Source organism: Limulus polyphemus, unplaced genomic scaffold, assembly GCF_000517525.1.
Source record: "Limulus polyphemus unplaced genomic scaffold, Limulus_polyphemus-2.1.2 Scaffold937, whole genome shotgun sequence".
Lineage (NCBI taxonomy): Eukaryota > Metazoa > Arthropoda > Merostomata > Xiphosura > Limulidae > Limulus > Limulus polyphemus.
Genome location: NW_013666547.1, coordinates 121,381 through 137,031, shown reverse-complemented (window position 1 = coordinate 137,031; position 15,651 = coordinate 121,381). Strand labels below are relative to the sequence as shown.

The window sequence follows — 15,651 nt, the reverse complement described above, 5'->3', positions numbered from 1 at the left end:
AAGGAAATTTGTATGCAGTCAGTCAGTGTTGATGATGTTCCAACATCTATTTCTTAAATTCTTCTTTTGTCCTCTTCTTAATCACTATCCTGCACCTGCTTCTCAATCTGAATCCTTCCAGCATTTGGTCTCCTTGTGTGAAGTGATCCGGAGTTTCAAAGATGAATAACTGTTATGGGATCAAAGTCACTTATTGAAGACAAGTGGAGCATGAACCAATGATCCTGTCAACTCCCAAACAAGTTCTCAAATTGGTCTTGATCATCTTCATCTTGCTGAATCCTCTCTCTGCCCCAGCAGAGCTGGTTGGTACAGACAGCAGAAGGTCAAAGAGGCCACAGATGTTAGTTAGCTCCTCCATAATCCCAGGAATGATAGAAGCCTATGGCTGGCCTTTCTTGCTGTTGGGTTTTATAGAGGGCTGCAAAACTTTACAGCAGGTGTCTGTCGGAAGATTCCAAGGATTATGATAAATTAAAAGTAGCTTTACTAAAACGATATGAATTTACTGAAGAAGGTTTTCGTCAGAAGTTTGGAAGAGTCAAACCCGACACTGGAGAAACTATATTTCAGTTTGTGGCACGTCTGCAATGTTATTTCACCAGATGTAAAAATAGTTTTGAAGGATTAGCAGACCTGTTAATGCGAGAACAGTTCATGATCATGTGCCCAAACGACATGTCACTGTTCTAAAAGAACAGAGCACCAAAAGACGTAGATGAGACGATCAAGTTGGCAGAGCAATATATGGAAGCCCATGGAGGTAGTATAATTGGCAAGTCCAAGAATTTCCAGTCAAATGTGACACCAGTGATAGCTGGCCAGAAGCAGGAGCTTACCAAAGGTGATAGGAGGTTAATAGACAGAAGGGTGAAGAGTTATTATGTTTGTTATAAAATGGGGAAATATTGCAAAGGAGTGCAAGTTCAGTGCCAGCAAACAACAGATAAAACCTCACTATAAAGCAGCTAGAGCTATTTACAAAGACAGTGCTGAAAAGAAACAAGAAATGAGTGACTGGCATTATGGATGTTGCTACTAGAAGAAATAGAACCAAGGCTACTCCTCAGGGACAATACAAAAGAGAGTGATTGGTTAGTGCATGACTAATGGTTGGCTCAAATTAGCAAATGGATCAACAGTGCCAATAGCGATAGGGGCATGTGACAAACATCAAGAGGTGCCAACAAATCACCATAAACCAATATGTGAAGGCTATGTTGGGGACAAGAAAGTGAAGGTTCTACGAGACACTGGGTGCAATGGTGCAGCAGTGAGAACTAGTCTAGTATCTGATGATCAAATGACAGATAAGGTACGGCTGTGTGTGCTAATCGATGGGAGAGTGAGAAAGTTCCCCATAGCAAAAATAAAGGTGGATACTCCATATTATGTAGGATACCTTGAGGCCATGTGTATCAAGGAATCAATACATGACTTGGTGATAGGAAATATACCAGGTAGTAGAAATCTAGAGGAACTAAACAGAAATAAGTTTGATGAAACATCTGCTGTCACAACCAGAGCTCAAGAAAAGAAGAGTAAACAAGACTTCCAGCCCCTGCAAATGTCAAAGGGCAACATACCAAAAATAGGTTTCTAGAAACTGAAGGAAGCAGAGAAGAAAGACCCTTCACTGCAGAAACTTTGGGAAAACGCCTAAGAGAAAGTTGAGCACAAAACAAAAGGGACAAATACATATAGAATAGAGGAATGGAAGGGAGTTCTATACCAAATCTATCAAAGCAGTTATACTGGGGAAGTAAAACAGATCATAGTACCAACAGAATACCAAACTCAAGTGATGAAGTTGGCTCATGAATCAAATGTGAGAGGACACCTAGGAAAAAAGAAAAAGGCAGACAAAATCACCAGTAACTTCCAATGGCCACGAATCATAGGAGATGTGAGTAGATTCTGCATATCGTGTGACATTTGCCAAAGAACAATACCAAAAAGAAAGGTAGCCAAGGTGACATTGGGGAAGATGCCTCTCATAGAAGATCTGATCAGTGGAGTGGCTGTGGACTTGATCGGACCACTAGCACCTGTATCTGATAAAGGCAACCAGTGTGCTTACAGTAGTTGATTATGCAACACATTATGCAGAAAAAACAGCACTGGCAAAGATAGAGACAGAAAGAGTTGCAGAAGCCCTTCTGGAGATATTTTGCAGAGTAGGCTTTCCAAGAGAAATCCAGTTTACCTCAGAACTGATGCAGGAAGTATGCAGACTCATCAGTACTCAGCAACTCTTTACCACCCTGTATACAATCCTAAATGTAATGGACTTTGTGAGAGAGTCAATGGAGTTTTGAAGAGCATGCTAAGAGAGAGAGACCACATGACTCGGATAGGTACCTGCAGGCAGTATTATTTGCTTATTGTGAAGTCCCACAGGAAAGTACAGAATTTTAACCCTTTGAATTAATGTATGGAAGAAAAGTACAAGGTCTGATGCAACTACTGAAAGAGCTATTGACTGGAGAAGAAGAGTCAGAAATAAGGAACATGTATCAGTATGTGTTAAACCTCAGAAACAGACTGGAGAAGACCTGTCAACTTGCTTGACAGAGTTTGTATGCAGCTCAAGGCAGTCAGAAACATTTCTATGACAAGAAAGCCAAGGATCGAATTTCAAGGTTGGACAAAAGGTCTTAGTTCTGCTGCTCACAGATAACAACAAACTCATTCTGCAATGGAAAGGACCTACAGGAAGTACTCAACAGAATGGACTACAAGGTGAATGTGATTGGAAAGACCAAGATCTACCATGCCAATCTATTGAAGAAGTATTTTGGGAGAGAAGAAGATCTAACTTGTGCAGCTATTAAACCAGAGATGGATGTTGCAGGTGTAGCAGTTATAGGAGCAGAACCAGAAGAGAGTGGCCTTTTCTTAGAAGGTGAGAACCTACTAGACCTAAGACCACTAGGTGGAGATGAGACATATAAAGACGTCAAAATCAGCAAAAAACTGACAGGCCAAAAAAAAGTATTACAAGACCTACTGTGCTAATATGCAGATGTCTTCGTGGATTAACCTGGAAAGACAGACCTTGTGCAACACAAGATCAAGACCACAATCAAGGATCCAGTCTGAGTGAAGCCCTATCAGATGCCTTATGCGATTATAGAACTGATAAAGCAGGAAGTGGAGGAAACATTGTAAGCTGGAATCATCAAGCTGTCAAATTCAGTCTACTGTTCACCAGTTGTAATCATGAAGAAGAAGGACAGATCAAACTGTTTCTGCACAAACTTCTGGAAGCTAAATCTCGTGACAAAGTTCTACTCAGAACTTATGGGCAATCCAGAGGCCATCATGGCAAAACTAGACAGAGACAGGTTCTTTTCAACAATCGATCTCAGTGAAGGTTAGTGCAAATCCTTATAGAGAGGGAATCTAAAGAGAAGCCAGCATTTGTGACACCAGATGGATGTTACCAATTTAAGCGAATACTATTTGAGATTAGTGAACACAGCAGAAACATTCAACTGCAAGATGAGAGGGATGCTGAGCAACACCACCAACATTGAGCACTATGTGGATGATGTTTTGACATACATTTCAAGATGGGAAGATCACCTGAAGAGACTTAAACAGCTGTTTCAGCAAGGGAGAGTAGCAGACATCACCATCAGACAATCCAAGTGCTACATCAGATATGCCATGCTAGAGTTTGTTGGGCATAAAGTAGGTGGACCAACAAATAGTCATGGAAAAGGAAAAGATAATATGCATATAAGATACACCAGCTCCAACAACTAAGCAGCAAGTCAGATCCTTCCTGGAGTTACCAGGATACTGTAGGAAATTCATCCCAAATTATGCTGAAGTTACTGCACCATTGACTGATCTGACCAAGAAAGGCTTGCCCAACAAGGTGAAGTGGGAACAATCACACCAAGTAGCATTCCAGAAATTAAAGAATATGTTAGGAAGCTCACCAATTCTTAGAATGCCAGACTTCGACAAACCTTTCCTTGTCCAGGCTGATGCTTCAGACTTTGGAATTGGGGCAGTACTTTCACAAGAACAGGAAGAGGGACTGTTTATGGTAACATACATAAGTAAAAAGCTGTCAAATAGCTGAGAAGAATTACTCTGTGATTGAAGAAGAATGTCTTGCCATCATATCTGCCAATCAGAAGTTCCAGAACTATCTATATGGGAATGAGTTCATCATCCAGACAGACCATCAACCACTTGCATACATTCAGAGGTGCAAGATCGACAGCACAAATATCATGAGATGGGCGTTGTACCTTCAGAACTACAGATTCTGCATAGAAGCTATCAAATGTAGGAGCAAACTGTTTATGTGAACGAAGAAGCTTTGTATATCATGGAAAAGAAAATATTACAAATATTTATCCTGAAGATGGATTTATGTCATGATATAAAAGACTGTCATTGATTTGCTGTTTTATGATGATTGTAATATTATTTTGTTTTTGTTTAGTTTATTATGTTGTATTTTGCATGTATTTAGTTCAAAATATATACGCTGATATTGAAACAAGTGTAGTGCATGCTGTTCATTCATCGTTACCTTTACCATCAACAAGTCACAGACACCTACGGTATAAGAATCCACAAAACCAAAACCTGATACACATAATGGTAAAAACTTAAGAGCTTTGAGTAAGATGACGTCAACAACATTACAAAAGCCTAGTACAACAATTAAACTGCATACACAGCATATGACTCATACAGTTACAAAATGAAACTTGTCATAACTATCGCTTTTATAATAATTAACTTTTAACACTCTTGTTGTAAAAACTAAATAATCATTAAATATTAAATCACTAAATAAACTAAATAACTCTTAAACTGAACTGTCTTGTATATCCAACACTTGCTATGCATAGTGAAATTAAGTAATAAAATAGATGTGGGAAATGTATGAGAGAAACCATCATGAGAACTGCATTATTATACGTTTTTAATTCATTATTTGGTGTTCGTTTAAAGTTATTATTTCATGTAATGTAGTGTTTTACTGACAACTGGTTCAGCAGAATTTGTCAAATTTCCTGATCATGGAAACCAACTGCTGAGAAATTAAAAATAACACCATCTAGACAATAATCTTCTGGCATGTAAGTGTGCTTACAATCATGACCCTTTACATTTTCCTTTTTCTTCAACATAGAATAAAATAACAAATAAACAATCTCGGTCTGTTTCTCATTTATTTATGTAAGTTGATACACTGAACAAAAGAAAGGTTAAAAAATAATACTCCGCACAACCATTTATTTATGGATTGTACATTGGCAAACTGTCAATAACAGCACCCTATGCACAGAGTTAATACACACTGTGTGCTTGCCAGAGATATAGGCAGACTCTTCCTGTGAAGTTCTCAGGACGATACATCACAAATTCAAGCTCTTAATACTTTTAAATGAAAACTGACTTTTTTCAGTCTGCCAATACTAATATCTACTAATTCATTTTAAACTATCAGTTTGAAAATTGCCACAGACAAATACCAGTTTCATGATTCATTATTAAATCAGGTTTCAGAATTACCAGACTACATTGAGACTCTGCAGAACAATGTTAAAAATGCAAAATTTTGCTTTGAATCATTGAACACCACAAAAGAAGTACATGACTCATATGATCTTTGCATGTGCAAACCATAACAGAGCTGTTCCTCACTTTTTACACTAAGTTAGTTCTTCAAATAAAAACTTTTGAAGCTTTCAAATATATATCTCAGAACAAAAACACATATCAGGCAATAGAACAGAATATCCTAAAATACATTTTAACTGCCTTTCTAATAAGCAATAAATATGTTGAAAAGAATTACTTTCTTCTTTGAACAGAAAAACAATAGCAAAACATAAAACTAAAGCCAAATATTTAATTATGAGCTAAAAACTGAACCAGCTTTCTAATAAATCTTATAAAGAAGAATCTGCTCTTTCTATTGGTTACAAATAACTCAAGAAATGTCAGAAAATTAGATACTTTTCTGAAACACAGGAAGAGATAGGAAAAACATGGCATATTGGTTTGACTTGTATTTTTATTTTTTTTATTATCTCAGTAAGGAAAGAAGCTTGGCAGCTAGAAATTTATATTCTTGTTTGCCAATATCTATAGTACAAGAATGAAATTGGTGGGACACTAAAATATCATATACAAGTAGAAAGAAAATCTAAAATGGGCAATTTGAAGCACAGACATTGTATGATACAGGGAAGTTAAGATTGAAAATTTATTTAAATATTTCCTTTTGAAATTAAGAAATTAAAACTGAGATAATATAAAACTTGGAATTATAAATTACAATATGATGTCAAGCTTACTCACATACATTGATAAGAAAGAGTTTAATTAAATCTTGAATGTAACTCTGTAAAAATACTGTGATGTGCACACTTTGGCCTTACTATATGCAAAGGGTTATTTGATATTAGACAATCAACTATGTCAAGGATCTTCAGCTATGGCATGAGTTACAACTTCATAATAGTTAAAAAAACAAAAATAAGAATTTCAATCATTAATGGTGTAGATAACATTGATACATATAACATGCTATCACTGAAAAGATGGATCATCCTATCACCTGACCACAAAAAGAGTGCTGTTTGAAGTGAATAATCATCATTGTAAAATTACATAAAATATCATTGTTATATTTCCTTTCAAAAATGCTTTTATTTTTTCATTCTTAATAATAAATTTAATTTCAAAATTATATAAAATCAATGAAAATCTATAAAAGGGGATTTATGCTTTGTTTAAGAGAGGGAATTGTAGGCAAGGATCTGGCAGTCAAAATAAAAGCCAGTTCAGGTAAATAAGGATGGTACGAAGGACAAAGAACTGAAATTGAATATATATCTAGTTTTATAGCCATGTATAGATCTAGAAATTTAAAGCAACAGACCTCATCAGTTCAAGTACCTTTTATGATAAATTAAGAGGTTTTGATAGGATTCAAATCACTATCTTCACCCCTTTTGCTACGGGTAGGTCAAAATGTGCATGTCACGATTTTTTTAGAGAGTTTAATTAAATTTTGAATGTAACTACTTTATTATCATTGTATACTTTAAGGATAACTGGTGTTTACTGTATTTAGATCACAAATAGCATTCAGTTTGCACACTTTGAAAAAATAAAAAGCTACAATAACTATTACTGAGCTTACCAAAGTTGTTAAACTTTTGAAAAATCTATAAAATACTGCCTACAAACTTTTAGCTCATATCCCTGTCATCTCTTGAGCAATTTGGATCTAATTACAGTTTTGTACTCAGGAGGTCAAACTCTTTCAACTGATGTATTTGACTATGCTTAAAATCTCATAGATTAAGTTACTCTAATCCTGCCTAAAAGAATTTCAATTTGGAGGTAGGCTGGTAGAGATCCTTGTGAGTAATAAAACTGAATCTGGTAAACACACACCCCATGATTTGTATTGCTGGAACACAAAAATATAGTTTTAAAAAAAGAAAAAAAAAAGGTCTTGTAGTTTAATTTACTCTAATCCTGCCAAAAAGAATTTCAAGTGCCATGACTATCATTTTCTAGTTTAATCTTTTTCTACCTCAATGATATGACTGCTGAAATAACAGCAAGTATATATATTATATATATACAATGTGAAAGTAAGTTGGACAAAAGTGTACAGTATTTAAAGTGAAGTCTGCGTATATTAGCACAATAGTGATTGCTTGGAATTTTTCAATGACTGATCAGGTACAAAATGTTTATTAGAAAGGCTCATCAAATCAAATTCATACTTTTAAATTAACAAAAAATTCATGTTCGCTGACTTAACATTCTGATAGTGTACTATTTATATAATGAAAATCCTCTCTAACTGATATGAATAAAGCACCTTAAGAACAAAAGAAATTTAAAAAATTTTTTAAATCAAAAGGGGAGATATTTCATCCAACTCTATTTATAATAAAAAATGTCTCGAATAAACTTACTTGCATAGCTACAGGAAAATCATTCTGGGCTTCTGGAGGGAAAAAAACATCAACAGCTTTCTTTGGATATGGCTGATTTCCTGCAGGGGGTTGACCAACCTCGATTATGTGGAGCTACAAACAGGGATGAAAAAAAAAAAAAATAGAAATTAATATTATAATTTACAACCTTCTTAAACTTATCTAAACAGACAGATACACTTTGATAAATAAATTGTATTAACTCTAAGTACAAAAGTGGCCAATTCAACTGTACATGGAACTGTACATCTATAGTATTGAATGTACTAAGTGTATACTCAAAACATTTGGCAAGCTATTAGAAAACATTAGAAGTCTTTAATACACAAAAAAATTCAGATTTTTATTAAAATATTTTTACTAAAGATTCATCTGTGAATTTCAAGGTTTTTTCTTAGTCAGTCAAAGTTTCATTTTAAGAATACTTTCTTTTTACAGTTCTGTCTTTCATTTGCATAACTTTCAGAACTTTCTAAAGGGATATCCAGGTTTTTTTCAATAAAACTTTATACTTTATCTGTTATTTTCTGTACCATAACACTAACTACAGTAACATCACCAATTTAAAGTGAAATGAAAAGTTAATAAAATAAAATGAAAAAAGTACCTTTTCTTCTTTGAATGCATCATTTTTGCAAGACTTGCAACTTACTTATATTCATAATTTAAACTGTTAATCTTTTCACATCTATTTTCATTTCATTTTATTGTTTTATTGCAGATCTTGTACCCACTACTAAGCATGAAAAGCAATAACTCAGAGTGGGAATCTATTACATGTTTGCAATAAGGAGTTTATGTAAAACTCATGAGTTAGTGTTAATTTTCATGCTAGTGTAATTTCAGACATTTTATTTCAGAAATGTTTTGTTCAGATAAACTAAAAAGTTTAAAATATTTGCATTCTGATTAATTTTGTTTAACCCAATACCTGCCATGGCCATTTTGTCTTATTGTGAGGGCAAAATCATTTGTGAATTGAAAAAATGATAGAGAACTTATCTTTTATTGGATTTCAGATTTTATTTTTGTAAACAGTAGCATAACATTCAATTATTTGTACAAAATTGTATTATTTAATGAAGTTTAAAGAGGAATTTAATGAAAAAATTCCTAAAATATGTTTTAGACTGTAAATAAGCGCCCTCTAAGAAGAGATTTTTTTTCAAAAATTTTTTAAAGATATTTTATTAAGATATTATTTTAAGATTAGATCTTATACACAGCCAAAGAATTTCACTAATTTCTCTGATGGGTTTCACAAACTTATTGATATCTATGCAAACTGAGAAAGTATGAGGTTCAAATTTTATATTGTTGCTGATAATTATATACAGTTGTGTTTCTAGTTGTTTGGACACTCTGAAACCCATATTATTAATGATATCAACTCAAAAGGGGGAGAATTCAGACCACGAATGTGTCATGTGACACAGAAATATGAACAGAAACTGTTTTATAAATTAGGAATGTGCTTTACATTTTAGTAGAAATTAAAATCTTATTATAATGGAGCTTGCGAAGTATACGTCCAAAACTTGGATCTAGAGAACTACCGCATCGATCATTACCAATCATAATTGGGTAACATTTTTATAACAAAGTAGTATTTTTATAGCTGAGCAATAAATAAAACAATTGAAATTCCACAAAAATGATATGTTTCAGATTTAATCAATAGAAATAAAAAGGAGTAAGTTTCAAATATATAAAACAATCAAAAAACAAACTTAAAAAAATTATTTGTTTTCCTTTTGTGAAAATCTCATGAGAGTTGCAATAGAAAAGCAAGACAATTTCATTGATAACTGCATCTACAAAGAAATAATTTTAATAAAATCTACTCTGTGATGTAATGCTGTGATGATAGCTCATTTGTAAACTAAAATTTTAATAAAATCATTTTTCTCATGGATGGTTAACATTATAGAATGTCAAGTATGAGTACATTGTTGTAGAAAATTGCAGACAATTCCAGAAAAGGCTGCAGGCCTAATAGCCTTCCGCAGGAATTAGCAGTTATACCTGACAAAGGGCAGGTATTTCTGCTAGTAAATTAAAAACTGAAGTCACGGGCCGCATGTGGCCCACAGTTTGGAGACCCCTGGTTTAATGAATGCTCCACTTTAAGGTTTTTGTAAAACAAATGAAATCTCATCTTCGATTTCTTTGCCTGGAAATCTCAATTTTTTGCAATCTAAGAATTCTGTTAACTTGAAATTATAAACCCTTCAAACATATTTCTTAATAATGACACTTCGACCAAGCAAAAATCCATAATGAACTGGTAACAAATACTTAAGCAAGTTATAATAACAAAAATGGTAAATATATATAAAACCAAAACTGTATTTAAAATATATTAAACTATATGATCAGAGTAACCAGCATCTGTTTACTGAATGAATATTTTTTTGAATTCCTATTATAATTTAAAAATAATATTAACTGTTTCATTTAAATATCAGTTATAAGTAACTAAAATATTATAAATTAAGCATATACCACTTTAATACCACAATACTTTTTATACTGTAGGAATTCTCAATACATTATCAAAGATTGTTAGTCAAATACTGTATGTTTATAATATTGTGTCTTGCCCAAGAAAACTATAACTGTGTCTTTGACCACAAAGAATTAATAATTAAATACCCTTATTTTTTAAAGGTTCAAGTAGTATCTTTCTTAATATATATGAAGTAATTTATAAAATAAAGATGAATAAAACTGGAACGTTTTATGTTTTTAAATTGGGAGCAGAGGGATAGTTCAGAAGTCTTCTTATTTTTTAAAACTATTGTGGATAAAATTTCCTATCAGAAATATTCTGGAATCTATGTCAAACTAATGCTTCTTGAATCTAAGAAGGGTGCAGCAAAAGAAGTTTTAGAACCTCTGATGTAATACATACCTTTCCTCCCTGAGTTGATCTGACAGCAAATGAGAAAAGATTTGACTGTTCAGGATTTCCTTCTAGTTTGAATTGGGAGAAAGCTGCAGCATGACCTTCAATTGGCTGGCTTACTTTTCTTTCAACAGAGTACAACTGCATTGCTCCTACTACACGATTTTGCTAAATATGAAGTTATAATAAAGATATTTGAAAAAATATAATAATAATAAAAGATTACTCAATAACAGTATAGAGGTTGGTGTTTTAATTTCCAATAATGTAGCAAATACACAGATTGAAATATTACATTTGTGCATTCCCGAGGAACTTAACTTTGCTTGAGGAATTTCATCTTTTTAGTTGGCTTTCCTGATTGAGAATGCATGGTCCATTCGTATTCCTTTAGTTATAACCAATCAAAGTGAACAAATTGCATGGATTAACTAAAAACTCATGAAGAAATGCAACTTTATATGAGGGAATGTAATCTTCCTGATATCTTTCTCTCAAGTGAATGTAATTTTATTTTGTTACTTCTATCCCTGAAATAAGTTGTGAGAAAAGTATTTTAAAAACCTAAGTACAAAGATACAATTTCAAAATAAACTGTGCTTAACTATTTTAATTTTCCAGATGATCATTATTAACAAATACTAAAAAAATTTGACCAATCTTACAATTTGAGAAGTGGTATTGCCAAATATTGTTGATTTAGATAGCTTAGCAGTCACCACTATCTCACACACCCATAATGCTCAACTTGAATAACTATCACAAAGTTTTTGGCTGTTACTATTAGGAATGACATCTTTGAAATGAAAAACGTTTTTTAATCTCAGAGCAGATTCAAACATACAGGATTTTAGGTTTGAAAATATTTTTAACATATTGTGACTGCTATCCTACATACAAATCACTATGACAATTGATTTCTTATGTACAAACTAAGACATTATGGGGAAGAATGTTTATTCAACATTTCACTGAATTACTATCAGTGAAGCTATTACTAAATCTATTTTATTCGAGCCTCATTCTCAAAATAATCAAAACGAGGCTCTTAATGCATCGTGTATAGGCCTATCGTTAATGAACAATGGAGACCACAAACAAAGGTCTGAAGGATCCTGGATGGACAAATAATATTGCTGCTCTATCTGATATACAAAAATTCAGAAACATTCAAGTGTCTACAAAACACCTTACAAGTTCTCCAAGGGTCAAACATATATGATATTAAAGATAGGTCATCTGTCACATTTCATGCCATAGACATACGACTAAAACTGCACGTCTCAAAAGTCCTTTATTCATTACAATGTTTGCAATTTTTATTTTGATACTGAATATTAATCATTTAGTATTATGTGTACATAATCTGATGAATACAATTCCACAGCAGTTTAAATATACAGTAGTTGGTGCTCAGGAATTTACATGTACTCACGTAACTGAACATTTTTTAATCCCTCAACAACAAACACTTTTCTTTATTATCAAGTTTATTCTTAAAGTGATCCACAAAGGTTTTGTCTGTCATTTGGAACATTGTTATTTTGACAATTTTGCAAATATTCCTATAATGAGAATGAATGCCTGTCACTTGATCATGGACTACAAAGAAACAATCCAACATTGGCAAAATCTAGAACCAATCTGATTCTTTCTGTGCCTCACACACCATTATCATTCAGCAGCATTTCTATATATCAATATATAGTGAGGAACCCCTCCTCCCCTAGGCTCCCATCCATTGTATGTTTAATTGGTTATGTGACTGAATACTATAATGCTAATCATATGGATGAAATTTTCCTTAACACAATACTCTGTTCATATAAGGTATTTCAGTTGCATTTTGTTTAATAAAACTGATAAATTTGTTGTATTTCTCCCGGTAAATGTTAATGAACAAGGCTTGTTTGTGTTAAGAGCCTCAACTTAGGATGGCAGGTGCATGATATCAATGAATTATAGTAGAATGTCAATATTCAAGAAATGTCAACTACCTAAACAGCTGCAGGCCTAACCATATATAAATTAATTCAACTCCAATGCAATACAATTTTAATCTATATCCGTGCATGATGTGTACCTGGTGTTTTTTACAAATACAGTAATTAAATGTTTATTAACAACTAGGCAAACTACATCCACTATTAGTTATAACCTTTAACTTATTATCTTCATTGTGTGTATGGCATATTTTTTATTCATCATAAGCTTTAACACTATTTTCAATGCTTGATTGATTTTTCTATCATTTATAAGCTGTAATGTTTGATATTCATTGTTGTTATTGCTTTTTCTCTAAGTGAATTGCTAACTTCTATGAAACTGTTTAATTTCAAGTACCTACTTCACCTCAAGAACCATGCAGTTAGCTGCATTTCAAATAACGTTTTGTTCAGATTATTTCTTCCTGTAACAACAAATAACTACTTACAATCCTGTTAGTACAAAACACAATAACCTTCAATAAATGAACATTAAATGTTGTACAAATAAAATTGTTATGTTAGGCTACAGTCCTGAAAAATAGATTTGTGATAACATCAAACTTAAAAGTATCTTGATTAAGTACTAGAGTAAAAAAACAAAAGGATAAACTGGATTCACATTTGTATTCACTGTAAACTGTGTTTACTGGTCAAATACTGTAGAAATTCATTATCATAACTCTGAATGAAAAAACAACAAATGTATTATCAACATACCATCTATAATGAAGTGATTTAAAATAAACATGACATTTTTCCAAAAAATATATTTCATTACAAATCAAGAACATGTTAGCCATAGAAAATGCAAGTTTTTTTTTTCTCATATTTGACAATAAATAAAGCCATTAAACATAAAATGTGATTCTTTAAATACAAGAAACATGCTTAGAGAGCCCATTTACCATTTCTGAAGAGAGAGAAAACATTAAGCACATAAGTCAATGGTTTCTTGCAAAGAGCACATAAGAACAAACTACATACACATTATTACACCATTAAATTTCTGCAAAAAAATAAAACTCTACACTGTCTACGAGAGTAAGTTAGTTGCTATTTTTGAGTAGAGTAATGAGTAGAGTTTATCTTTTTCGATTTGGATATTAGTATGTAACTAACAAGGTATTTTTAAAGATTGGTATATCTCACAAATGATGTTTTGAGAGCTATGTGCTCATTTCAAGTTTTGTTCTTACAGCATTTGGAGCAGTTATTCCTTATTGAATGAAAGAACTTATATTAATTTTTTAAACAAATGGACTTCATAATAGTTTTGTTGATAATGTTATTGATGAAAAAAACTATCTACCTATTTTTCTTGTTACATGAAGAATTAACTTGTATTTTTTTATGTAATATATTCAATAGTAGCTTTATTAGTCATAGTATAAATGAAATGCTGAGCAATCTGTGTACATACTTAGCCTTAAGAAACCAACAGTGATAGTGTTACTGTATGTAAGACAGCAAATGCAACATATTTTCCAGACTTTCAACTACTTAACATTATTAAAAAACAAACGAACTTGAAATTAAAATGAGTAAATAAAAAAATTGTTTTGTATTTCTGTAAATACATCTCACAAAACTATACACTCAATACTCCTCTCACCTGAGCTGATATTCCTATAAGTAGCAGCCACTGCTGTTTATGGTCTGTTCGATAATTGATTATCTGACAACCATTTAAACTGGAATGTCTCTCAAACATTTTTACTGGCTGAGAATCACCTATGTGAAAATACAATTTGGTAATCACTAACTTCTTTAGACTTTAACCTTCAACACTAGTATTTTGCATTTGATATTTTTAATGAACATTTATTTTAATATTAACTTTTCACATATGAATATTCTATTAAAATTAATTCTAGCTGTAAATCAGCTGCATTAGAAGTTAAATATCTTGTAATATATGCCTTTCCTTAGTTTCTTTTTTTTAATAATTTGAGAAAATATTTTTTAAAAGAAATCTTAAATAAAAATGGAAAAGTTTTACCAAAACTAAAGCCTTACTCACATAATGAATTCCTTATTTATCATAACAGAATGTAAAATAATTTAAAGAGATTAAAAGTATTACCTTCCATGCTCCAGTGAAAGACAGCTGTCTCTGTTACCAAAGCTACAGTATTTAAACTAATCCATTTCCAAAACACAACATCATCACTCATGGTGTGGGCTTTCATTTTACTTTTCATTTCAATGTTAAAAATCTGAAGTGTCCTCATGGCTAAAAAATAAAATAAAAACAGAGTATAATTAAAAAAATTTAACACTACACAAATTAGCCATCAAGTGACAAAAACAACATGTTTTATGGAGGTATAATATACCACCCAAAAGTAGCTTTGTACTTAACACAGAATAACAAAGGACCATTTTGTCCTTCAAGGCTGCCACTGCACACCCAGTCCAAAAGTAAAAACTTAACGCTTTGACTATGACGGTATGCAACTCTCGTGAATGTTCTTTACAAAAATGAAACTAGTGGATGAAATTCTTTTAAATTTGAGATGAAAGGTTCTATAAGTATGTTGTTTTTGAAAATAAGATATTTAATTTTGATTTTTTCTAAAACAATGTTTCTCTCATGTCATTTTTTTCTTTTCGCATGTTGCCTATGCCTCAGAAAATTTTCAAATTTCCCATGTGAAATCCTTATAATGTCCAGCTAGTTAGTTATCAAACATTTTTAAAGAAAAACTGTATTTTATCTGTTATTTTCACAAACAAATATCTGTACGGGTGCCATGAT

At 32.3% G+C, this 15,651-nt stretch overlaps 1 protein-coding gene across 1 annotated transcript in view; it reads right to left on the bottom strand.

Moving 5' to 3' along the window:
• The window catches only part of LOC106461341 (clathrin heavy chain 1-like), a 72,861-nt gene that overhangs the window by 49,780 nt on the left and 7,430 nt on the right, over positions 1 to 15,651 (bottom strand). The window contains exons 3-6 of the mRNA XM_022388209.1: positions 14,977 to 15,126; positions 14,506 to 14,624; positions 10,912 to 11,073; positions 7,977 to 8,090 (exon numbers count right to left, since the gene is read on the bottom strand). Coding sequence (XP_022243917.1) covers positions 7,977 to 8,090; positions 10,912 to 11,073; positions 14,506 to 14,624; positions 14,977 to 15,126 — 545 coding nt within the window. The remainder of the gene's footprint in view (positions 1 to 7,976; positions 8,091 to 10,911; positions 11,074 to 14,505; positions 14,625 to 14,976; positions 15,127 to 15,651) is intronic.